Source organism: Lycorma delicatula, chromosome 7 (assembly GCF_047948215.1).
Source record: "Lycorma delicatula isolate Av1 chromosome 7, ASM4794821v1, whole genome shotgun sequence".
Taxonomy (NCBI): domain Eukaryota; kingdom Metazoa; phylum Arthropoda; class Insecta; order Hemiptera; family Fulgoridae; genus Lycorma; species Lycorma delicatula.
In genome coordinates, this window is record NC_134461.1 from 122,322,058 (window position 1) to 122,342,396 (window position 20,339).

The following is a 20,339-nucleotide window of genomic DNA, read 5'->3' on the forward strand; positions in this document are numbered from 1 at the left end:
TCATTGTCAGCTATTGAAAATCTGTTGGCTTTACAGCTTAAGCATTGGTTCCATTATTCAGCTGGCAGTTTAAACAAGTTTTTCTCAACCATTTCTTATATAACATTTTACTGACATCTTGCATGTCTTTAAATAACTTCTACCGCATCCGGACTTTTTATTTTCACACAAAAATCAATTCCATCAGATTGAGTTCAGGGTGATCCATGAAAATTTTAATTTGTTGTGACCGTAATCTTTACGTAATATCTTTAGATATTTGCTGAGAAATTTTTTTTCACACTATTTTTGCTTTTTAACCATCTTAAATGTTCTTATATTTTGCAATTTGAATTTGGTTCCTGGTATAATATTATACCAGGAGTTTGTAAATTTAGAGTTTGTATGGAAGCTCTGATAGATACACTAATATTTATTTTTTTAAATTTCCAACAGAACCTGATAATGATTAAATTTACTTGTACAAAAAGAGGTGGAATCCCTTTTGTATGTCACTAACTAGAGTTAGGCTGATAAGTAGATAGAGAGTGCCACAAGAAAAGAAAAATCATCATATGTTATGTTTCTGATTGTTCTTTTTTAGATTGAAAAATATTAAATAATAAATTTCTGATAATTAATTTTCAATTTCTAATTAATTTTTACTTAAGTAGCATTTAATTCAAAAGATGAGATATAATTAATTGTATATTAGTTTGTTGTTTTTTTTTTTTTTTTTTTTTTTGTAATAATTGATAAATAGTAAGTAATATTGTTATATATTTTCATGCTTACTGTAGCTGGAAGGATATAGGTAAGTTTATTATAAAAGTTTCTAATATGACAACTTGATCTAGAATTGTATGCAGTGAAGTTAACTATATACAGTATCTTTACATTAGCCCACTGGCCTGGTCTAGTGGGTTAACGTATCATTGCAAATCAGTTGATTTTGAAGTCAAGAGTTCTAATGTTCAAATCCTAGGAAAGGTTTTTTTTTATACGGATTTACGGAATTTTATATGGATTTGAATACTAGATCAAATACCAGTATATCGATTTGAATACCAGTGTTCTTTGGTGGTTGGGTTTCAATTAACCACACTTCTCAGGAGTGGTCAACCTGAAACTGTACAAGCTTCATTCACATTCATACATATCATCCTCTGAAGTAATACCTTACAGTGGCTCCCGAGGATCAACAGAAAAAGAAAGAAAAGTATCTTTACACTATGAAATAAATTTATTTTAATGCATTATCTACCAAAGGTAATTGGCAAAAGGTTTCGGTATATACTCAACTCAAAGGAAACAGTATTCAGTATTATTTAACTTCTATAGTTTACTAATCTCTGAGTACAATTAATGAGGATTTAACTGTTGGCATTTTATCCTTCATATCTTAGTACTTCCTTAAGGTATACCAGAAATTGTTGATTCAGTTATTTTTCATTATTTCAGAAAAGGCATTACTATTTCTAAACATCAGTAACATTTAACCTTTAGTGATCTTAACTTTTTTTTTTTTATATCAAGGTGATGATGTAAGAAAAATTTTTGTAAGTGTTTGATTATTGCTTGTTTACTGTATCAGATCAGTACAGTTTGGAAATTCTTAATCCACTTGATTTTATAGATTGATGGGCAATTACTTATATTAGATGGTGGAAATTATTTCTACTGTCTAATATTTTAGGTACTGTTCTGTTCCATTTCATAACAATTTTGGAATACTTCATATCTGAGGATTAATTTGTTTGAGAATGCTAATTGGTTGCAACATCCTTTGATTTTATGGTCTCTAAAGATAGTAACGTGGATAAATGTGATTAAAGGCTTTAGATGTGATCCTGTGTTTAAAGGCTATTCAATAATATTGCTATTCAGTCAGTTGCAGCAATGTGGTATCATTTTGTAGGAACCAATCTTAAGTACAAGATGTACATACAGATTGTGGTAATTTGGACAACCACATTCTGCAAACTAATAGAATTTATCAAATGAATTAAAACTTCCTCGGTAAATAATGTAACATCAAAGACGCCTTCAAAATTTTATAAAGAAATACAAAAATTGCAGAATAAAATCAGTTTTGTGGAAAATTAGAACTTGAGAGTGTTATTCATTGGTATTTAAAAAACAACAGTTAAAGCAATTATATCAATAAATTCTTTTTATAGTATATAAATTAGATTTAATCACTCTTTACATTATTTATTCATTAATAAATGTTTCTTTTCTAGGAGACTTAGGAAAAGCAGTTAGTGAACTTGTATCAGCGATGACTGATGAAGATAAAGAACGAGACAGCAGTACAACGAGCGATGATCAGTGATGTAATGTAGTTACTATTTATAATGGTTAAAAAAAAGAAAAAAACTTTAAAAATCATTACTGCTGTTATTTTAAACGTTTTAATGAAAATATTTATTTAACTAAAAAATAAGAAGAAACTAATTTAATTATTCAATTTTTTTATACTTTGGGGTTAAGTTACATATCAGCATTATTCAAATATGTTATCTACGTTTGTTGTAAGTTGTAAAAAAGAAAGTATGCATATCTTAATATACATCATCAACATAATATCTATTAAAGAAAAGATATATAAATATATTTATGAATTTATGAACTGTAGGAAATATCAGATTGATAAAAAAAAAGAAAACAAATCATATAACTTAATTTCATAATTTTTCTATCACATTGTTTATTTTATTTTTTTAAACTGTTATATTTGGATTCAAAGAAAAAATACTTATATCGTTTCCATTATTCATTGAATTTAATGTTAATGATTACATTAATATAATTTATTGTAATATATTTAATAAATAAATATACATCTGGTGCTCGTAGTAAATTTATTTTGTATAAATGATAATGTTTTTTTTTCGTTTTTAAACTTTAAGTCATAAATAATATACTGTAAACTTGTTTATACAGATTAGATGCCTTTAATTTTAAAGTTTGCTATTTACAAAAAAAAAATGTTGGGCAAATGAAAAAATGGTTAATTATATATAATAACTTGGATATTATTGATATAAATATTTCTATTATAAAAGGAAGTTTTTTAAGGGTAATTATGCAATGTACACTATCATGTATCATTAATAACCAGTTTTTCTCATGGTCAGAATACCAATACATATTTAGAAACAAAATCTAAATTAGTAGTCCTGTATCGTCCTTTAATGGAATAAACAGTAAGGTATATGTCTATATGAAACCACTTATATTAAAGCAAGAAATTTGATATGATACCATTCATGTTAAACCAAGAATACTGAAGATTTTCTTTAAAATTGTTTCTTGTTTTAAGTTGTAAACTATTTGTTATATATATTATTCTCATTGATTTAAATTTTAAACGTTCAATGTTAATGTTTATTTTGGTGTTTGTTTCTGGCCTATTTATGTCAAAAGTGTGAAATCACAGTGACAATATCATCAAAATTTTGTCTATTTCTTTCATGTTATACATCATCAAAATTTTGTATTTTTGTTGGTCTGGACAAACCAAGATTTTTAATAATGATTTGAATAAACAAGTTTATTATGTTATAAATTTAATTTTAAGATGATGCATAAAATAAAAAAAAGAATTGTCTTTCATTTACATATCTAAATATTTAATTTGAAGTAAATTAAGAAATATTTGATACATTTGTTAATTTTTTTTTACGCATCATATTTTAACTTTTAAGGTACATACATATTGTCATAATATCATAAATTGTTACAAATATTATATAGTAAAATGCTTATTAAACCGAAGAATATACTGTTTATGAATAAAAAGCGCTATCTACCTATTGTCTCATAAAACTACAAGGCACAAACATGTGTTCATGTATTTAATTTTTTTTTGTAATATGTGGTGTTATTATTAAATATATATTATAAAATAATTATACTCTTACTTAACTTAATTAATTTATACTTTTGTTATCAAATAGATTATATATATAAACTTATTAAAATAAAATTATCTAGCTGAAAACTTTTATAACTTGAAGTGAAGTTGCAAATGACTGATTGTTGGTTTGTTTCATTCTTTGTTTTGCATTTGTTAAATTAAATGAGTAAATGATATTATGATTATTAATAAATTAATTATTGGTTATAAAAATATTAGGACAATCTTAATAGTTATAAAATAAATAATTTTAAAAAATTCAGTAATTGATGTGAGAGTGAATTGCATGGTGTACACTATGGTGAGCGATTAATTTTCAGTTTGTGATTTTAATATTTTTCATATGAAAGATTGATTTAAATTATAACAGTAAAATAAAAACTATACTTAATAATTGTAATATTATTGTTATTATTGATATAACACATATTTAGAAAACACGTGTAAACTTTGTTAGAAATATTTTCTTTAAAAATTTCTTCTTTTTTGTTTTTTCAACTGAGGAAAATCCTGATTCTTTTTCCTAATACTAAAAATTACTTTATGAAACAGATCCTTTTCAAAATGGTTGAAAAATTAAACTAATTTATGATAAAATTTCTCACTGATGTTTTTGATTAGTAGTACGTTTTTTGTTAGGCTTCTGTATTGGGTTTGTTCCCATTATATATGCATAAAAAATTATCCATAATGAACCTGGTCTAACGTATCATACAGGTATGATACCTGGTCTAACGTAAGTCATACGGTATTGTTATGCAAATTCAGAGAAAAGCAGAATCCAGTTGTTACTTTATTTACAATCAAGTAAAATATGTTTAGTCAAATTTGAAGATAATATCTCTGTGATGGACTGATAGATTTTCATACATTAGAATTTACATAGCCTGTTAACATTTGTTTTTTTTTTTAATGTATTGCACAATAGATTTTATGGGAAAGAGAAAATAGTTTCAGGTATATATTCTAGACATAACAAAGTTTTTTGCAGGTGTAACAGTTAAAGCACAAAAAAATATGATATTGAGTCTCCTTCTCTGCAACTTTACATAAATTTATCATGTAATAAGTTTACAGGTTTTGCATGTTTTGTTTATTATAACACAAAATATTTGCAATCTTAATTTTTTAGTATTTGAATTCTTGATTACTGGGATGATTCATAATTACTGTTACTGAAAATTTAAGAGCTTGCTTAGTAAATCAAATGAAAACTTATATTTATTTATTATCTCTACACTGAGTTATGCAAATAAGAATTGCTCACAAGGAAATAAACAACAAACTAAATATTTACTTTATGAATATTTTAGTTTATGAATTACAAATTAACGTACATCATTTTATATCTGTATTTGCAGATATTTCAAAATAATTTACATGACTTAATTGTTTCTTGGCAATCTATAACAGTCAATAATTGAATTATAAGTTATTCCAGAAATAAATAATTAAATTCTTATTCTATAGTACAGTTCTGATAATTTGCAAATTTACTAATTCATGGTACATATATTTTTTTTGAGGTATGCCTTAATTAAAGCGAAGAAATAAAATTGTATTCACATATACTATCCTAGGTAGATGTGTATTTATATTTTGTATCAGACATAAATATGCATGTATTTTTTTTTAATGGCAACAAACAAAATTAAATAAATTATTAATATAAATCAGTATTACGATAAATTAAATGAAAAATCTAAAATTTAAATAAATAAATAAAAAAGCTGTAATAATTATAAAAATTATCCCAATAATAATTTACTAAAAAACAATGTACACATACTAAAAATTGTTACAAATAACACATTTAAAATGTTTGATCATACAGACACTCAACTTACAATTAATAAGAATTAATAAATAAAACCTAAACCTCCCATGTTAAGTGGTTTATAATAATACTTTAAAAAAATAAAATAAGGCCCTACAAGTACTATACAAAGCACTCTGTTTTTATATTATAATACAGAGTTAAGGTTATCAAAAGATTGCAAATATTAAAAAGAAAATAAGAACATTAAAGACACTTCCTTTGTCAATAAAGCTTTGTACAGGTTCTAAGTTATATGCACAAAACAGAATTATTTTAAACTTAATTCTGAAATTTTTCTTCATAACTGAAGGGGTTTATTAATTTGGGTTGATCAGTTGTTGCTTTAGATTGTAAAGCACCAGAGGTACAAGATGTATGTTAAGAGCTATTTGCTCTGATAATAATGATGTTCGCTATTCAGCTTGTTTCTCAGTTTAACAAAATAGCAGTGTTACTTATAAAGGTGAATATCAAATATTTTCAGTGGGCTAGGCTAGCTGGTATAAAACTGTACTTTCAGCACTTCTCTACTCACTTATGCCTGTGTTAAGCTTGGTATAGGTGCTTGTTATTCTTGAGGAAGTCTATTTTATTATTAGAAGTGACTTGTGTCACTTCATATGTATATATAATATCGTTTGACATTAAAGGTATGAACACCAACAATCTATTGATCTCTTAATTAATCTGATAAAAATAAAATAATGCTAACACAGAAGTAAATCGAATAATTTATAACTATATGTTAATGTTACTTCATACATATATATTATATATATATATATATAGTCACTTCACTTGATATATAAATGAGGTGACCTGATTTAGTGTCACTTCATATGATTATAACATATAAAAACTTAAACACAATTTAGGAATAGACATCAGACATCATTTTGTTACTGAACAAATGTTGTGACTAGTAATATTATAAGAAAACAAAATTATTATATTTACAAAAAAAGAATTATAATATTTCACAAAATGACAGCATACTTAATATGACATTCAGATCATAAAATTATTTTATAAACAATAGGCTTTTTTTACAAAGTGAAATAAGTACTATAATACATGTAGTTAAAAAAATTTATTTAATACATAAAATTCTTAAAATATGATTCATTAAAAAAATACATTAAAACAGTATAAGAAAACAGTTATAAACAACTTTCAATGACAGATAAGAAACATAGAGGTAATAAAAAAAGGAAAAAATAGTGATAAATGAAATATTTTTTAAATTAATTTTAACAAAATTATTTATTCTGTTGATGGAAAAAAAATGTTTAAATATTGAAAGTGAATTAAAAATAAATAACAAATTGAAAAACTGGAATTATTCTATTTATATTCATTTAAGTTTTAATGAGTGACATTGTAAATTTACAAATTTAGTTCAAAAATTATATTTTAAACCTGCTACTGCTGCCATCTGGAATATTAATTATAAATCTCTCATTTATATTAAATAGTAATATTAAGTTTTCATCTACCTAACTAAAAAGAAACATTATATTTTAATGTTTATTTGAAATTATGTGTGATGCTCTATTAATGTAAACAATTGGGTAACTGGTTTTTTTTTCATTTTGTTTTAATTAATGTTTATAACAAATTACATGCATGGATAATACATTAGCCATTTAGGGATTGATCGGATTTACCAGCATATAAAATATATAATTAAATCCGATTACTATTAATTTATAGACATCTGTAATCAGAATTCACTGAACCATATCATCCAGAGATCACTAGAAATATACTTTTTTTTTTATAAAGAACCTTACCTTTCTTCTTTTACATCAAAGCTCAACACAGAATAAATTTTGCTTATTTTAATTAAAAATTTTTAATTTTTTATATACTTTTCTAGCCAATGTATAGTGGAGTTCATACAATTTATTTGACCCAATAATCCAAAGTTTTAAAAAATAGATTTTGAAATACAAACTTCATTACTACTATTTAGTATAAATTCAGTTTATTCCAAAGAAATCATAAAATGGGGGGTTAAACATCAAAAATATATTTAAGTTTGTTCTTTGAATGGAGTTTTTTTCTAAGAAATGTTAATTCAAGAAAAATCAGTCTAAATAAACTGTTACATATAACAATTTAATGTACAAGGTGTAACTTAATGTTTTGTTAATGTAACCATTTTTTTAGTACTTGAATGGATAAGTACAGTTCAAATTTCTTGCAAAACTGTTTTGCTGTTTTATCTATATCAAATTTACTAAATAGAAGTTCAAATTCATATCATTGTGTAACTCTTGACTTAATGACAAATTTAAAAAGTTGAGTTCCTCTGATATAAATAGTTGACAAGATCAGTTAAAATGTACAGTGTACACACCGTACATTCTTTCTGACAGTTATGCTAATTATAACTGATATAATTTGTATAGATCAGAATGGAATAAATTTTTATTGTTGTATTGGTAATGATTTATATACTAACATAAATTATATTATTTTAGCATTTTACTGTGATTAGGTCTTGCTGATATCATGCATATGAATATTATACTGCAATAATTAAGTAAATCATGAAACTTATTATTAATTCAACTTAATTAACAAGTTATAACTTAACAGTTACAAGTTATAACCAACAAGTTATTAATAACTTGTTATTAATTCATTTAAGCATAAAAATAACAAGTAAGACAAGAAGTAAAACATGTTTCTCACTGAAATGAAAAAATTAAAAAGCTTTTTTTGTTCTTCTAGCTAACTACATGCAGCTCAACGTAATGCTAGGTTAGAAAGTCGCTTATCAAAAATCATAGAAGAGTTGGTATTGTATCTCTCGCTATTTACACAGTATAATCATGCCATCTTATCTTCATTGATTGAGTTTTTAATCATAAAGAAGTGATTCTGACAGTTATACTAATTACAACTGATATAATTCTTATAGATCAGGATGGAATAAATTATTATTGCTCTATTCGTATTGGTTTATTAATATTACGTACCAACAATTCTTATCTTAAATTATTTGATATATATTTGTATATTTATCTCTTTTTAAAAATCATCCATTACTTGGTGATTTTTATTTTTAAAATTAACAATAAAACTGTTCATTTTATTGGTTAAAATATTATTACATATTCACATTTTATTTTTTTCAGATTAAAAAATACAAATTACTTGTATTTTTATTAAAAAATAATAATCCTGTTAGTAAAATTACTTTCTATTTACAGTAGAATTTCATAAATTAACTTCTGGGTATAGTTTAGTTTAAATATATAAATTTACCTCATTATTTATTAATAATATATAGTTTAAATAATTTTTGATTTTTCAACTGTGTATGTTTCTTATACAAAAAAATTCCCTGGTTATAATTGCAATTTTATAAATGTAAAAATTGCTTAATCAAAGTTTCTGTAAAATATTAAGTTTTTTTTGGGTTTAGTAGATAACAATGAGCAGCCTATTAATGGCTTTGAAAATATCTAAACAGTATTATTTTATTTCACCCTGTATCCTCAACAACATGTTAGGTGCAACAGAATTATGGCTCAGAGGTTCCCCTCCTGATGATATTCAAAGTCACAAATCTTCTCTGAATAGAACATTCTTAACATATCCTTCATATAATTGGATTATATGAAGGTCAAACAAAAGAGCTGATTGGCCTACCATGAATTAAATTCTTGATTGGAGATAAAATGTTTAAGGTGCATGGATACAATTGCTGAAATGAAGTTAACAACATTTGGGTCTAAGCAATTTGCCTGAATCTATCCCTTGTCTTAATATCATTCAGTTGTAAAAATATGAAATGTATTTTGGACTGCAAGAGTTAAGCTTGAGTACATTCCATTTTTTCTTCTAGTATGGTTGATCCTTGATGATCTAAGTTTTAAAATATACATGTTTCTTTAAAATGTTTTAACCTCTGAACTTGCATTACCATCATATTTGTCGCAACTGTAACCACTAATTTTAGTTTCAATGTAGTTAATTATGCACTGTGAATTTCTTCTGTGGCATATCCACTTCAAAGAAAGAGTAATTTTCATTCAGGCTCATTTGGGAGAGCCAACGTCAATGAATAAAGTCAAATTAATTTAATAAATACACGTGAGCAAAAAGAGAACCATAATATCTCTTAATTGCTTTAGTATATATTTTTTAAACAGACTTTTTTTTTAAAACGGTCTATAAAAAATAAATATGAAGCAACATGCTAGGAAAGGGATCACTTATTTTATTCATGAATTGTGTAACACTTTTCATAAGATTAATATTTCCTATTCTGGCTTTGCTATTAACAAAAATAAAGATTTTTTTTGTGTTTTTAGCATGGTATTTAAGTTTTTTAAATTTTTTTAACGTATTATACATTTAATGCAGGCATATTTCACTGTAATTTGCTGTTTGAAAATGTACATTGTAATTTGCTATTCCAAAATATAGCATGTAGTCTATTTTAATACTGATCATGATCAACACATTAAAACATATTATGCAGGCATCAATTAGAGTTGCTATTTATTTCTTAATGGAAAATGGATTTTTTAATATATAAAAAATACCATAACTAGAATTTAAACCATAAATCTTCCATAAAAAAGCAGAGATGCTGCCATTGAGACTGATAGTGTCTGATTTGTTACTGATTGAAAGTTTTCTCATTTAAATTAAATGACCTAATTTAGAATGTTCACTTTATGTACAAACGTGATTTTAGGATTACATTATAATTGAACTATATTGAGTACAATAAATAATTAATTTAAATCTTTTCCTTTCAAAATTGCCTTTATCTCAGAATGTGTACTCAATTTAAATAGTCGATGCAATATGTTAATGGAAAACATGAAAAGTACATTATCAAGGAATGGTTTTAATAAGTTTTTCCAGCTCACAGTGGATTAAGAAAGTGTTTTCTAATTTATTTTTATTTTTAAAAAAAATTGCACTTATAATTTAATTTTTATTTACTTAGCTCATGTAAGGACTGAAGTGTTAAGCAATTTAAAAAAATGCATTTAAAAAAATTGTACAAATTAAATTTGTTACTTATTTGATGTATTGATCACTTAATGTGATGTGTTAAGCAGTTATAAAGCATAATATCTAGAATTTTTTTTTATGTTTAAATTTTGTTAGCTCTTTTCATATGTAATTGCATATTGTTAAACAAAAGATTTCATAATGAAGTAATTTTGTTTTGCTGGATTATTTTTTTATAACTAATAGGTAAATTAACAGATCCTAAAATTATAAATAAAGATTTCTTTAAAATTATTAATTCAATTTATAATTATTTTTATTTAAATAATGTATTTATTTTGTTTTGCACAAATTAATATTTTATTTAATTATGTTTAGTGTGCGTGTATGTAAACTCATTCTTCCATTGTAGGTAAATTGTATAAATGAAAAATAATATGTATTTAATATTTAGAAATTTGAAATGTATACTTAGTTTAATAAAATGTTTATCCTTTATTATATTTTTTGGTATTGTTATTTTTCTAATTTATAAATCTGCGTTTTTCATTTCTCAAACAGTTGGACATAGGCTTGGGACCTAAAACCTTTTCTTTGTGTTTGTCATACTTAAACAATTAAGTCTCACAGATTTACTGGACTTCCAGTAACTGATAGCTTACAATTCTATTTCTGGTTTTATTATTTGGGATAAATTTCTGAGGAGAATTGATTGATATATGAATATTACAAACACAGCGAAAGAGAGGCACAGCGAGTACAATAAAAAAAAATTAAAAGATAAATAAAAAATTAAACAAAATTAAAAATAGCGCATGTAACAGGTGACTCAGCAAGTGAAAGCCAACCAAACCATCACGGCAGCTTGTTGTCGAACTGAAGTGACAAGTTCAAGTACTTGTTAGTGCTCCATAGTAACTGCGGGCTAACTTTACGTTAAGGGTCACCTTGATAACGATATCCCATCCACCAAGCTTAACAGGTGTGCCATTTAGGCAGCTAGTTTATAAGTGTAAAAGAAGGGTGAATGGGGTTTAATAAGGATAATTCATATCTTTATTTATCAGAACTCAAGTACGTTTGTAATTGTGGAAAAATGTTAGGATCTGTAACAGTTATGTCATTTCGTTCATATTTTTTTCTCATATTTCTCTTTCTGTATTTTCATTAAAAATTCTTCTTTTTCTATTTGCATTTTAATCAATTTGGCATTGCTCTATTAACACTAGTCGCTAGATAATTGATTTTTCTTCTGTTTCATCTTTGCAGTCAAAACGATGTTTCTTACTTTCTTATTTTTATCTTCATTTCCTTCACCGTCCTAGGAATTTGGAGCATCAACAGGCAGTCAATTCGGTTTCACAACTTCATTTACTGCTGTCTAGGCCAACTGTTATTGTATCGGGCACTTTTGAAAATACTGGATTTTCTTCCCTCTTTAAAAAGTTGAGCAGTGCTTTTTCACAGTAGTATTCAGATTGTTCAGATTTTTTTTTATTGTGCAAGCGTAACTTTTTTTGCTAATCTTATTAAGTATTAAATTTTTCCATCATAGTTGTCCATGGCTTTTCTTTCTATACAATTATGTGCAGCAACATTAAAATTATTTAATAAAAATTTTATAATCTTTTAAAATTTCATCGAAACACATCCGACGTGAAGGAATTAATTTACTTCCTCACTGGCTGTAATGGTTATTTTTTTAGAGACGACGACAAAAGAAGTAATTTTTACGATGAGTTTATTTTAAACTATTAAAATAAACCACCTAGTACAGAATATTGAGATAATTCCATTATTGGAATTATTCAAATCATGACTGAGAATTTGGGATCCTGCCAAAGTACTTTCATGGAAAAATTAGGTAATATATATCTCATCTCAATATTCTGTGCTATTTAGTTTATTTTAATAAAATTTAAATATAACTTAACACTACAGAAGTGTAATATGGTGTAATATACAATTAATCTTAATTATTACTCATACAGTACTTGAATACATTATGTATTCATAATTATATAGCATAATTTATACTACTTATATACAAAAACTGTACAGTATAGATGGTGCTACTTTAGTGGCTTCACTGTTTCTATTTCATTTCAACTGTCAAATTATTTTAATTTTAACATTATAATTCACAGTTTACTGATCAGAGTTATTCACTACATATTTAATTTCCACTATTAACTTACGTATTTCATTTATTCATTGCCAACTGACTTTTTCTAAGATTAATATAGTATTTTATTTACTCCACTTTAAACTGAAATTAAAGAAAAACTTTCTCTTCAGTTAAGAATTTGTTCACGTTGGTCCAACAAAAAATCCTTCAGTAAACACTAATTTGAGCTAATTAATTTAAAAACTTCAGTGTACAAATAAGAAAAACTAACACAAGCTTTGTGATATATATTTAATCAAATTATTCATAAGAACAAGTTCCTGAAAAATTCTTAACAGCCCATTTAGTGCAGAAAAATCTGTTGTGTATAGCAGTACTTAAAGTGTACTTTGACCACTTCTTTAAACAATACTTTTTCTTTAGTACAGATCAAGATATGTCACTAAGAATACCATGATTTATATCATCCATATAAATGTTTTAATTTATATTCAAATAAATAAAACTAAATGTCATCAAATGATACAGAATCACATTTCCAATATTATTAATAAAAGTAAGGCTAGCTTTAAATAGCATCAGAGCTATTGTATAAGTAGAAATAACTATTTTTATATACATCTGTTACTAAAACAGCATTTTAAGCTCATGAAAGAAATTTCAACTCATCATATAAAGTCCAAAACCCTTATCGTAAATTAAAAAAAAAACACTGATTTATCACTAACATTAATGATATACACCAAAAAGATTCAACAGTAACTTACACTGAACATTCTAAATGATATGCAGTGTTAAAATTTTATTTCTTTCAAGCACATTATAAACTTAATCTATTCTTTATGCAAACTGACAGTAATGAAAATGGCTCTACTTTAGTTTAAAAAATAGTTATATTTTCGTAAAACAAACATTAATTTTTACTATTTTATTAAAATTATTTATGTAAAACTCAAGCATAACAAATAATGTGTTAAAGTATTTCATATTTATGCAAAGTACTGTTGTATGAAATAAGAAAAATTATTCTGGCTTCAAATAACATCATAAAATTATTATGCTGAAATTTTAGAAAATACCATTTGTGATTCTTCAAAAATCTGCAACACATATATATTTTTTATCAATTTTCTGAAATACGTAAGCAATTAGAATAAAACAAATTTTTAAACAGATTATTAAAATAAAAATAGACGAGTACATTTAAAAATAATCTAAACACAGCATTCACTTCATTTTATTGATTATTAATATTAATAAATGAACCACCTAATAAAACAAATTTTACAAATAATTTTGATCCTATTCAATTCCCGCAAATAGTAAATTATGTTTAAATCATAACTTTCATGTTTTAGAAAATATTTGTGAGCAAGTTTATTTTTTTCATATTATTTTTAGTTATATGTATTAACAAATTGAGAACTGGATATAATAAGTAAATTATTTCAAAATATATATTTTTTATCACTTTCATTAGAAAAAAATTCTAAATATGTGTTTTATTCCTCTATATTAATTAGTATTAAGAAAAACTTTGAAAAAGAAAAAACACAGACTGTATATCATAAACATAGAAATGTAATACGTCACCAAATAATGAAATTCAAATTACGGTTCACAAACATTATACATAGAACATCAATGTTGTAAATGTACAAGAACTGAGATGACTGTTTGCATCAATGGTCAGGATAACATGAAAATTACTATGTTCATTAATAGCAATGGCAAATGACAACTTATTCATTCGCAGTTAAGAGCAGATAATACCTTGATGATAAATAAAATCTTTCAAACTATATAAACAGACTAAATATTTATTTTGTCTATCTATTTACAGATTCTAATTTAAGTTATCTGAAAGAAACTTACTAATGGACCACTAAAGGAACATCAATTACAAAAGAAAATTGAGAATCTTTTACTTTGCGAGCATATGGAAGGACTATTTTCATATCTGAGGGTTCAACAATAAACTGATTTAGTATCTGTAGTGAAAATATATTACACCACTTTAAATTAAATAAAACTAGAATTTGTTTAACTGGGCATTAATGTAAGAGATCATGCAAAGTAATAATTAGTTTAAGCTGAGTTTACAAAAAGTTAGAGCGTTAAAAAATTTCCTCCCTGAATAAAATCAATGTACCTAGCAAAATTAACACCAGTATCTTTGAAAAGTAAATTATTCTAGATTTGTGGTTCAGGGGTTATTAGTATTTAACCCCCCCCACAAAAAAATATGTGAGCTATCTAAATACTGAATAACAGAATTTGCATATTCATCCATAATAAATTTCAAAATTTTCAAAAAACAGTTTCCACAAATCATAAATAAATGTTTTAATTATAGAATTCAAGAACTGAAGATATAGGATCCTATGAAAATTGATTCTTGGAATTAATATAGTAAGTTTAACTTTATTTATTGTATTTTGGTGATTTATATTTTATTTAATATTAAATTTTATTAGCACAGTGTGGTAAATACACACGTGAGCGTGCGCGTGCATGCACACACAGATGTCCATACATAGAATACATAATAATAAATAAATAAAAAACTGGTTTTCATAAAAAAATATTTTGTTATACATGGAAACTTATGAGATACCTGTATACACTAGTCGGTTAGGATTCACTTTGTTTGCCCTTCCCTTCTAGTTGGCCAACTTTGTTGGCTTTAATGTATGTATGAAAACATGAATGTGCTCTACAAATTTTAAAGCAATCAGTCTGTTGGTTCTCGCACTATACTGTTGCAAACGATTAGAACTGCCATAAACTTTTGCATCTATATATTAGGTAAATATATATAAACTAAAACTAAATACATTTGTCTACAAACATTAAAGACATATACTTTGTGATCCAAAAACTTCAAATTACCCTCATCAGGTACTTTTTCTATCAACCTTTGCTTGATCACTCATAAATCACTTGCCATAGCAAGTGATTTATGAGTGATCAAGCAAAGGTTGAAAATTTGAAAATTTTTCAAGAGATAGAAGTTTTTTATGTTTAGCCTCTAGAACCATCGTAAAGTATTCAGAGGATGGCGTGTATGAATGTAAATGAAGTATAATTGTACAGTCTCAGGTTGACCATTCCTGAAATGTGTGGTTAATTGAAACCCAACCACCAAAGAATACCAGTATCCATAAAAAACTGCCTCTACTAGGATTTGAACCTTAAAATTTTCAACTCAAAATCAGCTGTTATGCAATGACAAGTTTACCACTAGACCAACCAGTGGGTTTCTTAAACGCATCTCGTAAGTTACCCGTTGCATCTAAAATGTAAAAATCTTAATTTTTTTTATAGCCCTTACTCATCAGTGTTTGTTGAAAATAAGAAATGCACATTCATTCTGCTGTTCCAAAACATATTAGACTGTTCACACCAACCTGTTTACTTTCAACTGGTATTATAATTTAAATCCAAAAAAAATATCACTACCTAAATTTCAGTCAGCAGTGACACCAATTGTTACTTATTTTAAAATTTGCTCATGTATATGTGACCTCCTTATATATTATTTGCTCATGTGACCTCCTTTTCTAAATAAATTAATGAAAGGTAATCATATTTTAGAAAAGTGGCAAAATAATAAATTAGTATATTCTTATAAAAAAAGTAATGAAAATACAAAATAGTATAAGTGCATAAGTGAATAAATCCACCGGGGTGGTCTAGTGGTGAACGTGTCTTCCCAAATCATTTGATTTGGAAGTCGAGAGTTCCAGCGTTCAAGTCCTAGTAAGGTCAGTTATTTTTACACAGATTTGAATACTAGATCGTGGATATTGGTGTTCTTTTGTGGTTGTGTTTCAATTAACACACATCTCAGGAATGGTCGAACTGAAACAAGGCTACACTTCATTTACACTCATACATATCATCCTCTGAAGTATTATCTGAACGGTAATTACCAGAGGCTAAACAGAAAATATAAGTGAATTATACATTATTAGTAGAAACTAGTAATCAAAGCAGTTAGCGTGACTTTATTTATTATTTAAAAATAAATAAACAAGACGAATAATAACAGTCCCTTAATTAACAAATTAAAGAAATACAAAAGTAAGTTAAAAAGTTGGGAAGAGTCTCAAATTCTAACTAATCATTTAAGTACTAAATAACAGCACTAGTGTTGTAAATCTTAATAAATTATAATTTATTAACTTACACCAGCAATTTTCTCCCAATGTGATGGCAAAATGAATTTTATTTCAACAACCTCATTGATTATTCTCTCTATACCATCCAATCTAACTAATATCTGCAAAAGATAAAAATTTTTTTGGGTTCTGAAAACAAGTAAATCTTGGTTTACATTGTCATAAAAACAATACAATTGCAAAAGTGAAGCAAATATATTACTTTTTTTTTTGTCTTCAGTCATTTGACTGGTTTGATGCAGCTCTCCAAGATTCCCTATCTAGTGCTAGTCGTTTCATTTCAGTATACCCTCTACATCCTATATCCCTAACAATTTGTTTTACATATTCCAAACGTGGCCTGCCTACACAATTTTTTCCTTCTACCTGTCCTTCCAATATTAAAGCGACTATTCCAGGATGCCTTAGTATGTGGCCTATAAGTTTGTCTCTTCTTTTAACTATATTTTTCCAAATGCTTCTTTCTTCATCTATTTGCCGCAATACCTCTTCATTTGTCACTTTATCCACCCGTCTGATTTTTAACATTCTCCTATAGCACCGCATTTCAAAACCTTCTAATCTTTTCTTCTCAGATACTCCGATTGTCCAAGTTTCACTTCCATATAAAGCGACACTCCAAACATATACTTTCAAAAGTATATATTTAGTTTCAAGTATATATTACTTGAAACTGAAATTATGCTGCTCTATTCATGGTCAGCGAGACTAATGACTAATCAGTCTTTGTTAATGAATTGTTAAAATGATGTAGTGGTTAGCATGCTAGCTCCTAAATCATTTAATCTTGAGTTCAATTATAGACATGAGTGTGGTATTTTTTCACCTATAATTTCATCTTTGAAATTAAAATACATGCAAAGCATGTTCAAGGTCATGTAGTATAAAAAATGTGTACATTTAAATATAATTAAAACAATTTTAGATTAATTTCAATTTCAAATGGATTGTGATATTTAGTTAATCATTTAGTAAGTACTAATCAACATCAATACTCCCAACATACTTCAACATAAAAATACGTGAACTATAGGAATATTAAACACAAACAGTTGGAAAATGGAGTTGCAAATAAACTTGTGGAAAAAGTAAGAGAAACATAGCTACCACTACCACACTGGCAGCCACACTTCACTTATATACACAAAGTATTCTTTGATCACTGGTGCTATGGGTATGGTAACAGTTAATTCTCTGAAGTAAATTTACCCTCAGAATAAATAGAAAATATTGAAAGTAAATTAGTTATACTATACAATGTACATTTGTAAAAAATACAAATACAGTTATTTTCCCAGTAAATATGCCCAGAAAACATACAAATGACTTCAACAAAGTTATTAAAATCTGATAAATGTTATAATATTTATAACAAAAGATAAAAAGTTTTTCTATTACATAGTTATATCATATAATCTACTCGATAGAAAAAAACTGAATTTTACAACACTAAAAAACATGATATTCTCTACATTATTCTTATTCATTACAATTTATTTGATGATAACCAATAGAAATTATGGTAAATTGTTTTCCCACTAGTGTTATTTCAAAGTTCCATAATTTCATCTACAGATTTTATAAAAAAATCTAATGTTTAGGTATATTTCATAACTTTTTACCTTTTGTCAAAGGATAAAAAAAAAATCTTTTCTGATGGTCGGTTCAATATTACAGCCATTAAAAAAAAGTGCCACCAACTCTTGCTGAAGACAGGATTTTTTTTCATCGAATTGTATATTTTATCAACATTATAAAAGTTTTATACAATTCATAGTTTCACGATTTTAATTAACAATTTGCTGGTAAAATGGCTCTTCAGGAAAGAATTTTCAATTAAACTATTGAAAATCTTGGTCATTTGTTTATTTAAAGAGCACTGTTGCTTCAATTAAGTGTGCAATACATTACAAAAAGCTTAGCTTGTCTGAACAATTGCTACATCATGCAGAATTTGTCATGCGACTATTTGTTAGATCTTCATGACAGATCCAGCGGATTAGAAATGATAACACCAGTGTCCTGGCACGGTTATGTGGTTATGCACACACAGAGTGAGCAACTTAATACTATACTTAACACTAGAGAATAAACACAAATGAGACATGTAACATTTTATGAATGAAATGAATATGTAAATTTAATTAAATTCTGTATTTACATTAGAAATATTTTACATATTTACAATATATTAAAAAAAGATGTTTGAAGTGAACATCCTATGCAGCAATGCACTTATGTGATTTAGTGACCAAATTGATAATCACCTGATGCAAAATGATGTTGACAATGCTGTCAGTTTCTTTCTGAATTTTCACCTTCAGTTCATTGATAGTTTGGGCATTTGATTCATAAACTTCATCCTTCAAAGAGCCCAAAGGAAAGAATTGCAACTAACCATATCTCTTCTTTTTTTTTCCTGTTTAGCCTCCGGTAACTACCTTTTAGATAATTCTTCAGAGGATGAATGAGGATGATATGTATGAGTGTAAATGAATTGTAGTCTTTTACATTCTCAGTTCGACCGTTCCTGAGATGTCTGGTTAATTGAAACCCAACCACCAAAGAACACCGGTATCCACGATCCAGTATTCAAATCCGTGTAAAAATAACTGGCTTTTTACTAGGACGCTGTAATTCTCGACTTTCCAAATCAGATGGTATGTTCACGCAGTATATGAACATTTTATACTACTGAACAAAGTAGAAAAATCACAGTCCACACACTACGACAGCTTGATGCGTACTGAGTGTAGAAATGTTTTGATGCCAAGATGGCATGAAACACTAGGCACAAACGTAAGTTACTTTCTGGACTACCATATATATATATATATATATATATATATATATATATATATATTAAATAAATTAACTCAATCCACCCAAGTACAGAAATAAGAAAACTCTTACCTAATTTTTTATTTATTATTTTTCTTTTCTTAATAATTTTATGATAGTACTTTTACAGGATCCTGCATCTAAATTTCTAAATCAGTATTAACATCAGAAATAGAGTGTTTATTATTTATAAGGTGATCCGAAAGGATTTTATCTATAATTTTGGAAATAATATAAGATAGAGCAGATATAAGATCAAGAAGCGACCTTTGATTGATTTTACATCTGCTCCATCTTATATTATTCCAAAATTATCGATAAAATACTTAGGATAAAAATGAATTTACATTACAGTTACAATATAAAAAATGGGTACAAATTTGTAAATAAATTAAAAACTTAACAATTAGCAGGAACACTAGGGTGGCGAGTTATGATATATACATAACATTTATCCTAGTGTACTTTTTGATAAAACAATTC

General features: G+C 26.2%; 1 protein-coding gene across 3 annotated transcripts in view; it reads left to right on the forward strand.

The window, feature by feature from the left end:
* Dys (Dystrophin) overlaps nucleotides 1-11,206 on the forward strand; it is a 1,915,508-nt gene extending 1,904,302 nt beyond the window's left edge. For all 3 annotated transcript variants that reach the window (XM_075370745.1, XM_075370746.1, XM_075370747.1), the window contains one exon: nucleotides 2,223-11,206. In XM_075370745.1, the coding sequence (XP_075226860.1) occupies nucleotides 2,223-2,314 (92 nt within the window). In that variant the 3' untranslated portion in view covers nucleotides 2,315-11,206. The remainder of the gene's footprint in view (nucleotides 1-2,222) is intronic.
* Nucleotides 11,207-20,339: the final 9,133 nt, after the last annotated feature.